The 16,878-nt window shown below is 44.0% G+C and overlaps 2 protein-coding genes and 1 non-coding gene across 5 annotated transcripts in view; 2 read left to right on the forward strand and 1 right to left on the reverse strand.

Moving 5' to 3' along the window:
• LOC114354071 (rod outer segment membrane protein 1) overlaps positions 1-16,878 on the forward strand; it is a 57,798-nt gene that overhangs the window by 18,751 nt on the left and 22,169 nt on the right. The window contains exons 9-10 of the mRNA XM_028306329.1: positions 1,728-1,878; positions 3,610-3,649. Of these exons, the coding sequence (XP_028162130.1) occupies positions 1,728-1,878; positions 3,610-3,641 (183 nt within the window). The 3' untranslated portion in view covers positions 3,642-3,649. The remainder of the gene's footprint in view (positions 1-1,727; positions 1,879-3,609; positions 3,650-16,878) is intronic.
• Positions 928-1,089, forward strand: LOC114354073 (U1 spliceosomal RNA). Its single transcript, XR_003655979.1, has one exon. It is a non-coding gene; the product is annotated as a U1 spliceosomal RNA (small nuclear RNA).
• Msp300 (Muscle-specific protein 300 kDa) overlaps positions 3,728-16,878 on the reverse strand; it is a 152,430-nt gene continuing 139,279 nt past the window's right edge. For all 3 annotated transcript variants that reach the window (XM_028306328.1, XM_028306327.1, XM_028306326.1), the window contains 10 exons: positions 14,514-16,826; positions 14,103-14,288; positions 12,849-13,228; positions 12,299-12,337; positions 11,468-11,630; positions 10,685-10,916; positions 9,554-9,779; positions 7,928-8,069; positions 6,862-6,923; positions 3,728-5,465 (listed from right to left, as the gene is read on the reverse strand). In XM_028306328.1, coding sequence (XP_028162129.1) covers positions 5,243-5,465; positions 6,862-6,923; positions 7,928-8,069; positions 9,554-9,779; positions 10,685-10,916; positions 11,468-11,630; positions 12,299-12,337; positions 12,849-13,228; positions 14,103-14,288; positions 14,514-16,826 — 3,966 coding nt within the window. In that variant the 3' untranslated portion in view covers positions 3,728-5,242. The remainder of the gene's footprint in view (positions 5,466-6,861; positions 6,924-7,927; positions 8,070-9,553; positions 9,780-10,684; positions 10,917-11,467; positions 11,631-12,298; positions 12,338-12,848; positions 13,229-14,102; positions 14,289-14,513; positions 16,827-16,878) is intronic.

Raw genomic sequence — 16,878 nt, forward strand, 5'->3', positions numbered from 1 at the left:
AGGGTTTGGACAATATTTTCATTGAATAATGTTTCCGACAAAGGTTGTCAAATTGACTGACATGTTTATCGTATAGTACAGTCCACTATGAAAATTAGCTGTGGTTTGTTTCAACTACCTATTTTAAATTTTTTTGTCACTTTCTAAGTGTTGAATTTTATGGGATTGGGAAAGAAGTACCGAGTTTGAAGCGTTCATGAGCAGACATTGCAGTTGAATATTCAAGTTCTGAATTTGATTATTGATGAATAATAAAATAAATTCTACTAGCTCGATTGATGGTTTCATTTAATTTATTTAAATCAGGTTACCTATAATAATATTTTTTCGTTAATTTATGAAAATATCAAATAAGCCCGTAATCCTGATACATAAAGTTAGCCTATTAATTTAACACAGGTACGACTGTACTCAGTGTTGCACTATCAAATGCAATTGACGCGCCACTATGCCAGGGTTTTTATGTTCCTGGTCAGGCTATACATTGAATTCAGTTGCATATTTTTTATTACCTTTATTCCAATAATTCAAAGCAAAAAAGTTTTATTACATCTGAATTGTCAAAAAATTACAGCTGTCAAAATTCCCTTGAAATAAAAATCAGACTTTAGCTGAGTTTCAGCCTATAATTTATCAGAAAGGCACTTTACTAAGACTGCCTGAGAATTTTTGATAATCCGAATAATCATAAACAATCGAGCTCCATCTTGTGTAATGGCGTTGCAGCGTTATTATATCGTGGATAAATGCTACACATATTTTGTGATATCCGCCAGGTGGCGTTGTTAACTCTGCGCACTGATTAGCACGCTTTGGTTGCGCGCGAGACACGCTAGATGGCTCAGGCGATTGAGACGCGTATTTCTGTCCCGCGGTGTCCAGATTTTTTTTCCCTTCTAGACTACCCCGGGCCGCCGCAGCCAAAGCATACTTACCTGGCATAGGGGACACCGTGATCATGAAGGCGGTTCCCCCAGGGCGAGGCTATTCCATTGCACTGCGGAACGGTTGACCCCTGCGATTATCCCTAATGTGGATAACTCGGATGCGTAATTTTTGGTAGTGGGGACTGCGTACGCGCCGTCCCCCCCGGAAACCTATGAGTAAAGATTAGCTGTTTAACGAATTAGTTACCCCTTACTCGGCAAGTAGTTGGGTTGCATGCGGATTCGGTCGATACCAAATCGGTGTAGTGTGCGAATACAAATAGCCCGACCCATCTGCCGAATAAGTCTTGTCTAGGGGGTGTCTTTTTAGGCAGAATTAATAATTATTAATAACATTGATCGTAGTGGTTTATTTATAGCCAGGATCGCTTGACCTCGACCGATATAGAGGAGTAAGGGTAACTAGATTAACTAGTGTAGCATTTTATATTTTCAGACACTTGGTTATGGCGTGATTTATTTCTTGAAAGCTGCACAGGAATAATGTTTCCTATTTCCTAAAAGCTTACCTTCCACTATTTGACATATGAATTTTCTAAGTTACGTGTGACAGCAGTTTTTTATTCAAAACTAGCTTTCCGCCCGCGGCTTCGCCCGCGTGGAATTTTGTCTGTCACAGAAAAACAATATCGCGCGCGTATTTGCTCACCGTTTAGACCTACCCTGGACTACGACAAACATTTTAAAACCAATATCAGCTCAATCGGCCCAGCCGTTCTCGAGTTTTAATCAGACTAACGAACATCAATTCATTTTTATTTATATAGATTGTTATTCCAGGACGACTGCCTCGACCCGATCGAGTGTGGCGGCGCGAACGCAGCGCGGGCCGCGAGTATATGCTGCGTGCGTCACGCACACACGCGCGCGCGGCCCGCACGCAGGCACGCGCGGTCGCACGCGCAGCTGCGCGCTTCGGCTAGGGCTAGTGGTGAGTTGATATTCTATTCTTTTTCTGCAACTAGTAAGTAAGTAAAAAAGTATTCATTTCTCAAAGATGTCACTACAATTTATTCTGGCGGTCTCTGCACTAAGCTAGAAAGCTTGTATCGCAGCGGCCAATTCAAACAATTACCTGTGTAACATCGGTCTGATAGGACGGACGTGTTAAAACTAGTTATAGGCTTTTAATGTGTTAAATATAGTTTATATACAGCCTTGGCCAAAAGTATTGAGCACCCATGATATTTATTAATTTTGAAGGTATTATACATGTGTCTGAATAAAAACAGTTTTTAACAGTATTATATTGTTTATTAACAACAAAAAATTAATACTTTGTTGGACCACCCTTTGCCTTAATTACTGCAGAAGTTATTTTTGGTAAAGATTGTACTAATTTATTACAATCGTCACATGTTAAAGCGTTCCACTCTTCCCGCAAGCGACGTTTTAGGTCTTCTTTTGTTTTTATTCAATGGCGCCGGACCTTGTCCTTCAATAGACCCCACAAATGCTCGATGGGGTTCAGGTCTGGTGACTGGGCAGACCATTCAAGCAGCTCGATGTTATTGTCACTAAACCAAGCCATCGTTTGTGACAAGGTGCGTTATCCTGCTGGAATTTGACGCTTTCCATGTTGGTGTCACCAAAAAGTGTTGTAAACGAGGGCAGAAGTGCGGATTCAAGAACGTTTATGTACTTTGTAGAGTCCATGCGTCCTTCACACACAAACATTTCCCCAACTCCTGCGGCGCTCATGCACCCCCAGACCATCACACTGCCGCCGCCATGTTTGACGGTAGGTACCTTACACTCCGGGGTAAATTCTTCGTCTACTCGACGACGGACAAATGTCACACCAGGTGTGCCAACAATCATAAAGTAACGAAATTTTGTTAAGTGTTTTTCGGTCCAATATTTATTTTTACAAATATAGTTTTATAATATTATTGTCGCGTATTGTTATTACATGATATTGGCTAACTTACCTCAAAGTTTGATTCATCTGACCACACAATATTTTTCTAATCTTCCTCGGTAAAAGTTTGGTATTTTAAAGCCTACTCGTAACGAGCTGTTTTGGTCTTTACTGAGAGCCATGGCTTCTTTCTGGCTGTATAGCCCTTAAGCCCAGCTTCTTGGAGTCTTCTGCGAGTTGTTCTTCCAGAAATCGGCGTATTAATTTCAGCTGATAACTCAGCAGCGAGGTCGGAAGAAGATTTTTTATGATTTTTCAAAGACTAACAATACTACAGTATCATAGCTAAACATCTCGAAACGTGTTTTATTGCACGTTGTGCCGTGAGTTTATGTTTCAAAACCTGTCAAAGAAAGGTTTTTATCAAATATCTTTGAGTATCTTTTATAGTTATCACGTATAAGCAGTATTTAGGGGGTGCTCAATACTTTTGGCCAAGGCTGTAAATCAAGTTAAAACTTCGAGGAGACTCGCCCTAAAGACTAAAATGGCGGCAGTAGTCAAACCAATGACGTCCATTACGGTATAAAAGCTAGAAAGTAGTTGCTTGGAAGTAGGTGTACATCTCACCGGATGCTATGCTCGACTCGTAGTACAAAGTATGTTTTATTTCGGGGGGTCAGGGGAAATTGGATATTTTAAGCGTCCGTAAAATAATAATACTAATATAAAATAATGTCCATAATAAAATAATGTAAATAAGTAAACAAATTATAACCTAACGCCTGTCTACCCTTTCAGATAAGTGTCTTCGAAGACATGAAGAATTTTAGCAGAGACTGTAAGTTTTTCTTTGTAATTATATTGTGCATAGACAGTAGGTGTTATTCTCATAATTTAGTGTAAATAAAACTTCGGATTTCAATCAATGCAAAGGCTTTATTTGACTTTATTATAAACATTCCTTACTATCTAATAGTTAAGTAACAATGCGTGAATGCGAATCGAAAGCCGTCGGTACGTTTGTGCGGCGTTAAATACATCCGTATAAATAATAAATATCGATAAATATCTGAGATTTCTACTCTGCAAAACTATTTCTGGTATATTCTGCCCGTCTCTCTCACTCAAGTTGGAATATAAGTATGGGAGAGAGAGACGAGTAGAGTCGGTTAAGAAATAGTTTTGCGGAGTAGCTCTATTCACGGGTGACGTCGTCGCGTCCGCCGCTGCTTCACATGTCTTTTACACGACTTCCCTAACCGACGTAACAAATATACAAAAAGTTATATTATACAAGCGGCGGGCGCCACGTTAGCACCAACTGGAATCGGTGTTGCGACCTGCCACCGATAAACCATCGATGTCGCGCCACGAAATATCGATTGGAATAACGTCAAAAGGGAACGTGACATCACTAGTCCACTGTTTATAATGTGTAAAACTTCGTGTCTGTAGAATTTGTATGGAAATATTCAGGCGTGATTCGCGCCTACTGGTACTGTATTACTGTTACATACTTGGTATTTTTAAAATCAACTGGTTTTTGGGGTAATATTGCGGATGTCACGTCGGGTTAACTCAATATCCTCATCGACATTATAGCAGGTTCGAGGTCGACAATCGATAGGGTATATCGAAACTTTCGCAACACCAACTGGAATGTACCGCGCGCTCGGCCGCCGCGTTTGCGCGAAAGGCGGCGGCGAACGCGCCTCGCCGACCATACATCGGCCTACTTCATACATTTATTCCATACAACCGACTCTAAATAGCCACAAACTAAGTCGCGACCAGTGGCGTGAAACTCGCTGTCAGATGTGACAAGATTCTTAGGGCCTTTGCATGCTCGATGCGATTATCAAGTCACTGGCCACGAGCTCATACAACGATTTTGTTAATTAACTTGTGTTTGTGGCACTAAAATTCAATATCAGCTTGCAGCTGATTAAAATATTATACAGAACTGGCACATAGGAGTTTGATTGAAAATGCCAATCCCGTCTTTTTTTGCATTTTTGATTTCGAAATCGTTACCATCAACGGCAATATCTACATCTTAGAGGGGTAGCGATAGTTACTGTCACTGTGTGGTCACGATTTCACACTGTCTCGGATAAGCTTTTAGAAACATTAATAGTATAGATGACCCACGCTGAACTGTCCCACCAAACTCAATGACAGGGGGGCGCTACCATCGTTCAACTATATGGTTTCCAACATGACAAAAATCGGAACCAGCTATCCGGTATTGACGGTGGCGCCCCATTGTCAATGTCATGGATAGGACAGTTCAGTATTTTGGAACTATATTATCAGTTTTAAAATTGACACGTCATCATCAAAGTTAAAACGGTTGCATCGTAACTAAAACCTAACCCAAGTTGCAGTACTGGTTGATTTTTTCTAAAAAACTTCGATTTCGGTTTCGGGATCATAGCGGCGGGGGGCCTTCGGGGTAGCGCAGGACCGGCTCGAGGGCCAGCCCGGGCGCGCGGCAGTCTGAATGCGCGTGGGGCGCCAGGGCCGCGGCCCCGAGGAGCAACAGTAGGAGCGCCTGGAAAGGTAGCGAGGCGCGGGCCACGCGACACACGAACCGCAGCCCGCGCTGCAGCCGGCCCAGCTCTTGGTCTTCGGTTTCTTCACTTACGACCACGCTGTGGAGAATTTTGGGTTTAGAATATGCCGGAGCACTACCGGTTAACTGAGAGCTACCATGTTTGCTCACTAGTTGGCGCCACTAGCGAGTGACAGGATCACATGATCAGAGTAAATACAAATGAGTAGGTCATCTTCATAGAAACGCACCGAGCGCGGTTTGTATGTGAGCGCGCCAATGAGACAATCTTATCTTTTCTGCTCAAGATAATTCAAATCATTCAATTCCCCGCTCCGTGTTGAAGCAGTTCTTTAGGTGCTTTGATTAGGATTGTTCGTGTTAAAGTTTAAGTTTTAATAAAATATCATTGACAAGATGGCATCTGACCCTGAGATTAAGGATGGGTTCAATCTGCCAGTATGGATGAAAAATAAGCCAGCAAAAGACTTCGAGGCGTTTGCTGGATCACCACCAGCTATACGTATGCGGCGCGCACGCACACACTGACAAAATTTGGAGCAACCACGACTGGAACCCGCTAATCCGCGCAAAATTTTGTCAGTGTGCGCTCGGTGCGTTTCTATGAAGATAACCTACTCATTTGTATTTACTCTGACATGATCTTACCAACACTGGCGCCAATCTATTAACTGAATGAGGGCCGCAATATATGCGCTCATTAGTTGGCGCCACTGGCAAGTGACAAGATCTTACTCGACCGAGTGACACTGACCTGGTGAGTTCAAATATGGTAGTCCACATTGATTCGAGACCATGGAGCTACTCTGTAATGTGTAGTTCATTAAAGTCTATGGGCAAACGATATTTTTGGCTCTTTTCGTCTTTCTCACTCATCATGAGATGTAGAAGAGTGAAAAATAGATGGAGTTGATAGGTATAGCGAAAATCATATTACAGAGTAGATCCACTATGGTCTCGACCCAGTTAAACGGTAGTTTTTTTTATAATTAGATGTTTTGTTTTGGAATGAAATGATTTTGAAAGTTTGAATACATGCGCAACAGAAGAAACTTGTCAATGAAGTTTTCATGATCATGAGAAATGACGCATGCACGAATCTTTTAATTTTTATTCAGTCTTTTAATTTGACTAGATTTAAAGCTTTAAAATTCAAGACTTTGAAAATAAAAAATGAGATCAAATGTTAAAAGGTTGATTCTAAAACTAGGTCTATTTTCTAGTCTATGTAAATGTTATGCAAAAGAAGAGGTGTTAGGCATCAAACTACTGTTTGTGTAAGGCTTATTTTTGTCAGCAGTCAGTCTCAAAATTCCATACTAATTATATTACGATTTAAATTGTATTTACAATACTACACAAGTGTAAAAACTGTTGAGTGTAAATTGATTTTTTAAAAGAAACAGTTCTGACTGATCGCTGACAAACTTGACGCTGCCAAACTCGACGCTGACAAATCAGTGAACTGTACTCACTCGGACTCGTCCAGGGGCGGGAGGTGCATGGCAGACATCTGGTCCTCCTCCTCCTCCATGAGCTAGGGAGGAAACAATCGTCAACATACGGTGCGAAGCGGCTACGGTGTAATATGGGGTCGACGCGCAAACACTATAATACTGCTAGATACGTGTTTATTTATTTAAATTTAAAGGCACAACCACAGAATACAATGTTAGTTCTAGTCTCTAAAGGCAATTAGGATCAATGGGGTTTCGCGTTATAGAGGTTATAAGTTCGTAAACTGACATTACAACTTCGACAAAAAATGCCAATCGATACTTTTTATAGTGTTTGCATTTCGATAAATCAAAGGGTAACTAAGTTGTTCAAAACAGTTTAATCTTAAATCGTAAAACGGTTTCTAATCAATTCAGGTCTGTCAGTAGGGTTCTATTGTACGGCAAATGAACAAAACAAGCTGCTGTACGGTGGCTCTGACGGTGCTCGGTGGTCGGGGAAGCGGTGGGAAGCAAAGGAAAAATACTTCGTTAATCTATTTAAATGGCTTAAGGCCAACTTTGTCTTTAAAATTATCTGATTATCAATTTTAATTTGTAAACATGACTATGTAATTTTTTTGGACAAAATAAACAGTAATCTGTTTCCTTAAAAAAAAAAAAATTAATTTGTCATAACTTTTTAGCTCATATAAATACTTCAGATGTGGGTATCCGACCAATAACTAATAACTAAAGGATTAATAATTTCCATCAATTGTTAAATTACTCTTACTTGTTATGACTTATTAATAACAAACGTTAAGGGCTTCCCATTACTACATCAACATTTATTGTAACTTCCTCGAATTCAAACTACACAATAATGTGGGTAGTTCTAACTCAATGGGGGTAGTTAAGTACCTGCGGCGCGGCGGCGGCGTAATTTCCACCAATTGTTAAATTAGTCTTACTTGTTATGACTTATTAATAACAAACGTTACGGGCTTCCCATTACTACATCAACATTTATTGTAACAACTTCCTCGAATTCAAACTACACAATAATGTGGGTACTTCTAACTCAACGGGGGTAGTTAAGTACCTGCGGCGCGGCGGCGGCGGCGGCGGCGGCGAGCGCGGAGGCGGGACGCGCGGGGTGGCGCGCGAGGGCCGCGCCCAGCTTCAGGGCGTACACGCCTGAGAGTTTGCGGAGGGATTGCAGACGGAGACGGAGTTCTGCCAGTCTGGAATCAAAGTCAAATCAAATCAAATCAAAATCTTTATTTACTTACACAGACAACATACATGAGATAATTATGATTATAATGTTTAATATCAGTGTGAGTCTGATGCCTATGCTAGGTATCGATTATCGAATACCTGTGTTACAGGACATCAGGCTCCCACCGCCTCGAACCATATAGCACTTAGACAAGGCTATGAGCTAAGTGTAAGAACAACATCCATGTGAACAAAGATTTAAAAACAAAAGAAAATAAGTAAAATAAGTGTTTATATGTCAGTCAAAGCACTATTAAAAACAAAGAAAACTTTGAAGATCCACAATGGAAGGATAAATTGAATGCTGCTGAAGAAAATGAGATGGACTTGCAAGTTCCTACAGTGGATTTCGTGGTCACTTGTTTCTGCCACTACGTCGTCAGAAACAAAGTGGAAATTCTTCCAAATGATCTCTCAGAAGTCGCGCAGCAGCGCATCCACCGGCAAAGATAGAGGCAGTCGAATGGGCCTGGTCTGATGAGGAGAAACCTACCTTCGGCAAATGTATTTAGAGTGCGGTGGCGCATCGCAAGCCTTCAGCAGTAGCAGCGCTGGAAGTCACACTAGCGCGTCCACTGGCAGGGATAGAGGCAATGGAATGAGGCTGGTCTGATGAGGAGAAACTTAGCTTCAGCAAATGTCTTTAGAATGCGGCGGGGCATCACCAGCACTCGTGGTTCAGCTGCTGCCAGTTCATCGCGCATTTCGCTGGAGCGCCGGAAGAAGTAATCTAATGGACAAGTAAAAGACAAGCAGACTTCTACCTTCGGCAAATGTCTTCAGAGTGCGGCGGGGCGTCGCCAGCCTTCAGCAGCTGGGCTGCCACGTGCAAAGCGAGCACGCGTGGTTCAGCGGCTGCCAGCTTTTCATGTAGCGTCCTCCAGCCGAGATGAAGGCAGTCGAAAGTGCCTGGTCTCATCAGGAGAAACTTACCTTCAGCAAATGTCTTCAGAGTGCGGTGGAACGTCGCCAGCCTTCAGCAGCTGTGCGGCTTCATGTAACGCGAGCACACGCGGTTCAGCGGCCGCCAGCTCGTCGCTCAGCTCGCTGAAACGCTGGAAGTCACGCTGCAGCGCTAGACTATCAAAAGACAAACAGAAACCTACCTTCGGCAAATGTCTTCTGAGTGCGGCGGGGCGTCGCCAGCCTTCAGCAGCTGCGCCGCTTCATGTAACGCTAGCACTCGTGGTTCAGCGGCTGCCAGCTCGTCGTGCATCTCGCTGAAGCGTCGGAAGTCGTGCTGCAGCGCTAGACTTTCAAAAGACAAGGAAACCTACCTTCGGCAAATGTCTTCAGAGTGCGGCGGAGTGTCGCCAGCCTTCAGCAGCTGAGCGGCTTAATGTAACGCCAGCACTCGTGGTTCAGCGGCTGCCAGCTCGTCGTGCATCTCGCTGAAGCGTCGGAAGCCGCGTTGCAGCGCTAGCTATCAAAAGACAAGGAACCCTACCTTCGGCAAATATCTTCCGAGTGCGGTGGAGCGTCGCCAGCCTTCAGCAGCTGCGCCGCTTCATGCAGCGCCAGCACTCGTGGTTCAGCGGCTGCCAGCTCGTCGCGCAGCTCGCTGAAGCGCCGGAAGTCGCGTTGTAGTGCGTCCACCGGTCGCGATAGGCGCAGTGGTTCGCGTGCGCGCACGCCGCGTTCCGCCGCTGATAGGCGTGCCACTAGCTCCACCACTGGAAGAGGAGTCAAAAGTTAAGAATAGGGTTGGATAAATGACAACAGGCTGGACTTAGAGATGACGTTAGTTAAAATCAGAGAGAGTCGCCGATAAATGACTCTGACGAACTATCGCTCGTCTCTAAGCTCCCTAAAATTATCAAGTGTTCAAAAACTGTTAATTGATATTTAAAAATCATGAAAGTTGGAATCTGCCAATGTCATGGAATTATTGGCTAAGAGACAAGATTTGATTCGTCTCAATATGGTTTGCCCTAACATCACTTCGAAGCAACATGACAGCAGGTGTTGAGAAAAATTATCACTGCTTTGGGCCAACGGTGGTGGCACTATTATCTGACTTGCAACTCACCGATATCGTGGAACTGCTGGTTATGTACCAGCGCGCGTTGTAGTCTTCGCTGCCATAACCCGGCGCGGGTGCACGCGGCGTCCCAGCGGCGGTTGGCAGCGGCCAGACGCGCTCGCACGCGTTCGGCGTCGCCCGCGTCGGAACCATTTATATTTTGCAAATCAATACGACTACGAGCAATCTCACCGATATCGTGGAACTGCTGGTTATGCACGAGCGCGCGTTGTAACCGTCTCTGCCATAGCCCGGCGCGTCCCAGCGGCGGTTGGCAGCGGCCAGGCGCGCGCGCACACGCTCGGCGTCGCCCGCGTCGTTCGCGTGCGCAGCCACGTGCGAGCCATTTATATTTTGCAAATCAATACGACTATGAGCATCTCACCGATATCGTGGAACTGCTGGTTATGAACCAACGCGCGTTGTAGTCGTCGCTGCTATAGCCCGGCGCGTCCCAGCGGCGGTTGGCAGCGGCTAGGCGCGCGCTCGCGTTCGGCATCGCTTGCGTCGGAACCATTCATATTTTGCAAATCAATACGACTATGAGCATCTCACCGATATCATGGAACTGCTGGTTATGCACGAGCGCGCGTTGTAACCGTCTCTGCCATAGCCCAGCGCGGGTGCACGCGGCATCCCAACGGCGGTTGGCGGCTGCAAGACGCGCGCGCACGCGTTCGGCGTCGCCCGCGTCGCTCGCGTGCGCGGCCACGTGGGAACCCACCACGTTGAGGGACACCACGATGGACTTGTGCGAGTCGAGGTCCAGCAGGAACTCGCGGTGGTCCTGCGGGATGAGTTGGTTTATGTTAGTGATCAGTAGTTGCCAATATTCGTCAATGATCAGCGGAAGAACTTAGGGTGCCTTCAAGTTAGAAGCGTGAGGAATCTCCGTAGTGGCGCCATTGTCAACTACTAGTTTTTATACAAATCTAGAAGCGCACGTCTTAGTTTAAAAAACCTGTCCGATCTGAGGTGGATTTGGGGAAATTGATTCTGGTGCTAAATGTCTTACAAGAACTTTTTGCACGAAATCAGAATCAAAATAATACAAGTCCGGGCGATTACATCCAGCAGTTTTTACAACCTTCATAAGATCATCTTCCACTGGTTTTGAAGCTTACCCACGCTGCTATTACCAATTCATGATATCCTCTCGAGGGTTACCTTTCTTAAACTTTTGTCAGTTCTGTGAGATTTGATCACTGTGTTTTATGGGTGAGTCAATCCATTGATGGACTTCTCGAGGTTGACGTAGACGATTCAAAAGGCCATTTTGCTTCTTCTACAGTTACAGACGATGGAAGCTATCACCAAGTTACTGAAGTCGTCACCAACCTGTATAGCGTCTTCCAAAGAGTCGTACTGCTCGGGCGGATCAGTTCTGGCGGCTTCGGTGGCCTCAGCGAACTGCAGCCACTGCTCCAGTCGCCACAAGTCGTTGTCTAGTTGCTTCCAGTTGCGTTCGGAGCACAGCGGGCACGTCAGTCGCCCAGACTCGCTGTGGAGCGGACAAAATGACATGTTAGGGTGACGTCATAAAGACTGGGACTTGGCTGAATCGCAAACCTTTCAAGAATTGATGGTACTTTAATAGTATCTTAAATGAAATTTTATGTTTACTTACAAAGCTAAAATGTAGCCAAGCCTCGTCTCGTTTATCAAACTAATTACTGCATCGATATGAAGCAATAATAATTATGATAAAATATTGGTGCTGTGCAATAATATTAATACTGTGAGTGATTTAAAATAATATTGTGCTCTAAATTCTACATGTGCGTTAACTACGACAACAAACTCATGCATGCTAAGTTTAATGCTATCAATTACATTCTCATTCTCAAGAAATATAGTCAGGGAAATATAGTAATAATAGTAGATAGTAAAAATGCAAATCTTAATATACCTAAACAAAAAATAATATTATTTATTTTGAATCATAAAAAGTTAAGTATTTAGATTCATCTGGTTATTGTTACATAATGTATTAATTTGTTCTTGATTATGTTAAAAATCCGTGCAACATTTAAATTTTACATAAATAAATTGGAAATACAAATAATAAATATAATATCTAGATAATTTGGGGACTATTATGTAATACTGATGAACTAACCAGATAGCAAAAAACTTAGCGTTACAAAATATTAGGTAAGCAGTACTCACTGTTCGCACGTGAGCGCGTACGATGCCGAGTGCGGCAACCTAAGGGACCAGAAAACGCAGACTTTAGAGCATGCCTGTTAGGAAGCTGTTACACACGCAGACTGGTCGTTTGCAAATCCAGGAAAACGAAAACAACTGCGTTTACAACAATAATTTCCATTTTTGAGAAATTTTTCTTTACCCTCTTTTACTTCTCACACGATACTCGGTAGAAGAATAAAATAAATAGTCAATAAACAAGACATAAATTGAAAATATTTACATGTTATAAATAAATTGCAAACTTTACATTCAAAGGTGTATTGAAAGAAGAAAGTCACCTTCAGTATTAGAACGTGCTGAAGTGACGTCACCGATACATCTATGCACTGTTCAATAACAGCTTTGTCAAGCCCCACCACCAAAATGCAAATCAGTGCTAGTGCTACCATTAAACATCAATATTGATTTGCACCAATGATCAAAGATAACAAGCAAACTGCAAACTCAACATTTATGTCAGCTTTGACCATTGATTTAGTATAGATATTTGCTAAGAAACACAACGTACCTCAAGTTGTTGATCTGTAGTTCCCGTTTCTTGGCCTGGGCCAAGAGGTCCTCGTATCTCAAAGAGAGCGACTCGACTTCTTTTAGCATAGCTTCGTCTTCGGTCGCGTCGCACTCTGTTAGGAGTAGTTCCGACAGATGCTTCGCCAGCTCCAACGTTTGGCTCGGCTTGGCGCCAGCCTTGGCGATGTCCTTGGCGGCCGTTGCCAAGTCCTCACTGCTGGCGTTTTCGTTTGGCTGCTGGATGAGAGCCGTTCGGAGCGCTTCGAGAGATTCCGAAGTCTCTCTCACTGCGACTATGAGTTCAGCTCTGTAGGTCTCCTTTGACGTTAGGGTGTCTACTTGGAGGGCTGCATCTGTCTCCCATTTCAAGGTATCAACCTAAAAATTGAGATCATAATCAGGACATTCAATCACTACTGCAGAAGCAAGATTCTCTTTAATTCACCAGAAGCGAAGGATTCGTTTATAATGCGAACAGCTAGGGACTGGAATTCGCTGCCTGCTGCTGTATTTCCTGAACACTAATAATCCGGGCGTTTTCAAGGCGAGAGTGAATAGGCACTTACAGGGCAGATATGTACCATCCTAGACTGCATCTCACTTAACACCAGGTGTGATTGCGGTCAAATACCTGCCTTGTATAGCATAAAAAAAAATTGACCTGGATACTATGGGAGTTTTGTAAATGTTAACCGGTTTGTAAAGAATCATCGACCATTAAGATTATTCAAAGTAAGATGGCTTGATAGAAGCTGCAAAATTTTGAAACACGATCAATATCGGCTATAGTCTTGTCTGCGAGCACGTAGAATTTAGTCCAATGACCCCAAGCTACTCATCCTTATCGCTCGCGCGTAATCATGTTGCTGTCGCGCTCGCACACTCACTGCAGGCGCCCGTCGCACAGTCGCGACAGCAATATAATTACGCGCGAGCGATAAGGATGGGTAGCTTGGGGTCATTGGACAAAATTCTACGTGCTCACGGACCAGGCTTTAGTAATACAAAACCGTGCCGATTTTCGTCGAAAATTGAACACGGAATGGGAAATACGCTTCGCTGAGCAGAAGTGGAGGTAAAATGGAGATATTCCTAAAAGTTTTCCATAAGATTTAGACCTGAATAGGTACTATTGGAGTTTTGTAAATGTTAACTGGTTTGTAAAGAGTCATCGACCATTAAGATCATTCAAAGTAAGAGGGCTTGATAGAAGCTCCAAAAATCTGAAAACAAGTTCAATATCTGCCAGTACCTGCACAGCAGTGTCCACGTCTCCAACGACGTCGGCTCGGGCGACGTCAAGCCGCGTGCGAACGTCGGCCAGCAGCGCGCGGTACTCCGCCGCCATGTCGGCCACGCCGGCCGCCGACAGCCCCAGTGACAGCCGGTCGGCCGCTGATACTAGGTCTTCGCACTCGCGGACTTCCTCTTCCACGCCCTGGAGGTGTACAAGTTGTAATGAGATACGGTAATGCAGAAGAAGAGTGAAATGCTAACGGAAGGATGAAATACAACATAATTCGTAAATGAAACCATCGTTCATGTACGAAACTGCGTCGAAATATTTCTCACTTCAACGAAAAGAGTCCCTAAGAAATTCCGTAGCTGATAACAATTTGAGAGATAGTGATCATGAAAATTTTAAACAAAGGGTTGAACTTACTTCTAATTCCTTGAGGGTAGCGACTTTGTCCAATGGCATTGGTGAGAGGTGCAGAGCGCGAGTCAGTCGCACGTCAGCTTCAGCTAACGCCACAACCGCCTTGCCGTGTGCGGCCACGAACTGCCTGTGCACGTCAGCGCCAGCGGCATCCACGCGGCCACGTAGCTGCTGCCAGCGCCGCACCGCAGCACGCAATCGCGCTGCATCGTCAGCACCCTCGCCACGAAGCTCCACGCCTCTAGCCGACGCCACTCGGCTGTAAGAATCTTCCAGCCGCTTGACGTCACTCTCAAGCGCTTCCAAATCTTTAACAACCGCTTTAGACACACTCTCGTCCTCAGGCTCGCCGCGTTGTTTGCGGGTTTCTATCTTCTCGACTCGCCTCTCGATTGAATCCAGCTTCTTCTCCACTTTAGGCAGTAGGGAGTGGGCCAGTTCAGCCGATTTGCGAATCTCCTTGAGAGTGCCTTTGCGCTGTTCAGACATGTCGCAGATGTTCTTCCATTTCTTTTCGACTATATCGAATCCGGTATGTAGGTTTCGGAGATCGAAGTTGCCTTTGAGTACGTCCGGGTCGTTGAACACCAGTTGGCAGAGGTTCAGAGTTTCTCCTACTTCTCCGCTCTTATTTTCTATGCTCTTGTGAATATCATCGCGGTCTTTGAACTTCTCATCAACTGCTTTAGTAGTCAAATGTTCTAAGATGATAGTAGCAGTCAATCTGGACTCAACGATATGAAGTTTTGTTCTTATTTCAGTTAATCGTTCCTCCAGTTGCAATATTGTTTCGAGCAATTCTGTGATCTTAGCTATTCTACTTCTGCCCGTTTCTTGTACTTTATGCCAACGTTCCTGTACATCTTTCAGATGTTTGGCGGTGTTCTTGCTGTAGGACTTTTCATCCTTTTTAGATAGTTCTGTGAGTGTATTGCCAGTTTCAGAGAGCCATTCGAATTCACGTTCTTTCATTGCAGTTTCAGCCTGAATATCCGAATTTATTCTTCTTATGAGGTCATGTGGATCAAGCGCGCTGATTTCACTGCTTTGACTAGTAGTTTCAAGACGAGATTCCAGGGTTGTCAGCCATTCACTGAACCGAGTTAGTCGTGATTCGTAAATTGTGTAGATTTCTAATCGCTCTTGTAGTCGGTGGATTATAATTGATAGCTGATGTTCTAAATCTGCTCGTTGCTGCCTTAATTGCCATAATTTCTGGTTCACTACTCTGATGTCTTGAGGACTGAGGCATTCTTTAAGTTGCTCTTGTACGACGCTCAGAGCTTCAATTTGGCTTTCAGTTTTCTCGATCTTTGTCCTCAAATCCGAGTACTTCTCGATGGCTTTTTTGAGTTGAGGCCTTGAAAGCCGTTCTTCATCAGAATAAGTGTTTACTTCATCCTGAGTCCTTGAGTAAGTTTTGTGTAGCTCGTTGGTCAAAGATTCATACTCTCCCACGAGGGCAAGTATTCGGGACAAGAAATCTCTCCATGTGTCAAGACTAGCTTGTAAGTTATCAACTCTCTTTACAGCGCCCGCATACTCAATCCTAACTGACGCTCCGTATGCTTCCTCTGTAAATTCGAGCACTTTTTTGAGATTTGATAACAATTTTTCCGCCTGCTTTCTTCCTTCAGGTACTTTATCAGAGAGATTCTGTATTTTGGTTAATATCTTATTTATCCTCTTAATGTGTACATATCTAAGTTGTAATTTCTCTTTCTCCCTCTCCATTTCTTTGAGCCATCGAAGAAGTTCGGTGTTGATATCTCGATAATCATCCCAGGCGGCGATTCGAGTGCAAACCTCATCGTGTCTTTCAACGATTCTCGCTAAAGTCTCGTTATGTAGATTCGTTAATGTATCGAATTTATCAGCCAAGTCTCTGTTTTTCATTTCTTTGTTCTCGTTCATAAGCACCGACCGTTGTGACGTCAGCAGGTTTCGATGAACCCTACATAAACGTCTGTGTTCCGTTAAGTTTTCGTAGTCGGCTGGTACTGATCCAGAGAGGAACGATTGGAGATCCAGAAGGTATTCGTGCCATAACCGCAAAGCAGTCGCAGCATCTCCAGATCTGACGAGGGCGGTGGATAGTCTGTGGTAATGCAGGAACGTGTCTCTGAACATCGCCTGCCATAACTCTAGTATTCTAACTATAGAGTGCTCGTCAGATACGTCGCGATCAATGTCGGGCAGTTCCGCTTTGGCTGGAGCTATATCCGCTTCGCTTTTGCCGAGCGCTATCAGGTTTTCTCGCAGAGCGATAAGTTTGTCTTCTACAATTTCGCCGTCTTCGTGTAGCGGGGCCAGATCCTGGAAAGTACAGTTTACATTATCAAACTGCCACAGTCAGTAACAGATAAAG

Source organism: Ostrinia furnacalis, unplaced genomic scaffold, assembly GCF_004193835.3.
Source record: "Ostrinia furnacalis isolate ACB-3 unplaced genomic scaffold, ASM419383v2 OfSCF1913, whole genome shotgun sequence".
Lineage (NCBI taxonomy): Eukaryota > Metazoa > Arthropoda > Insecta > Lepidoptera > Crambidae > Ostrinia > Ostrinia furnacalis.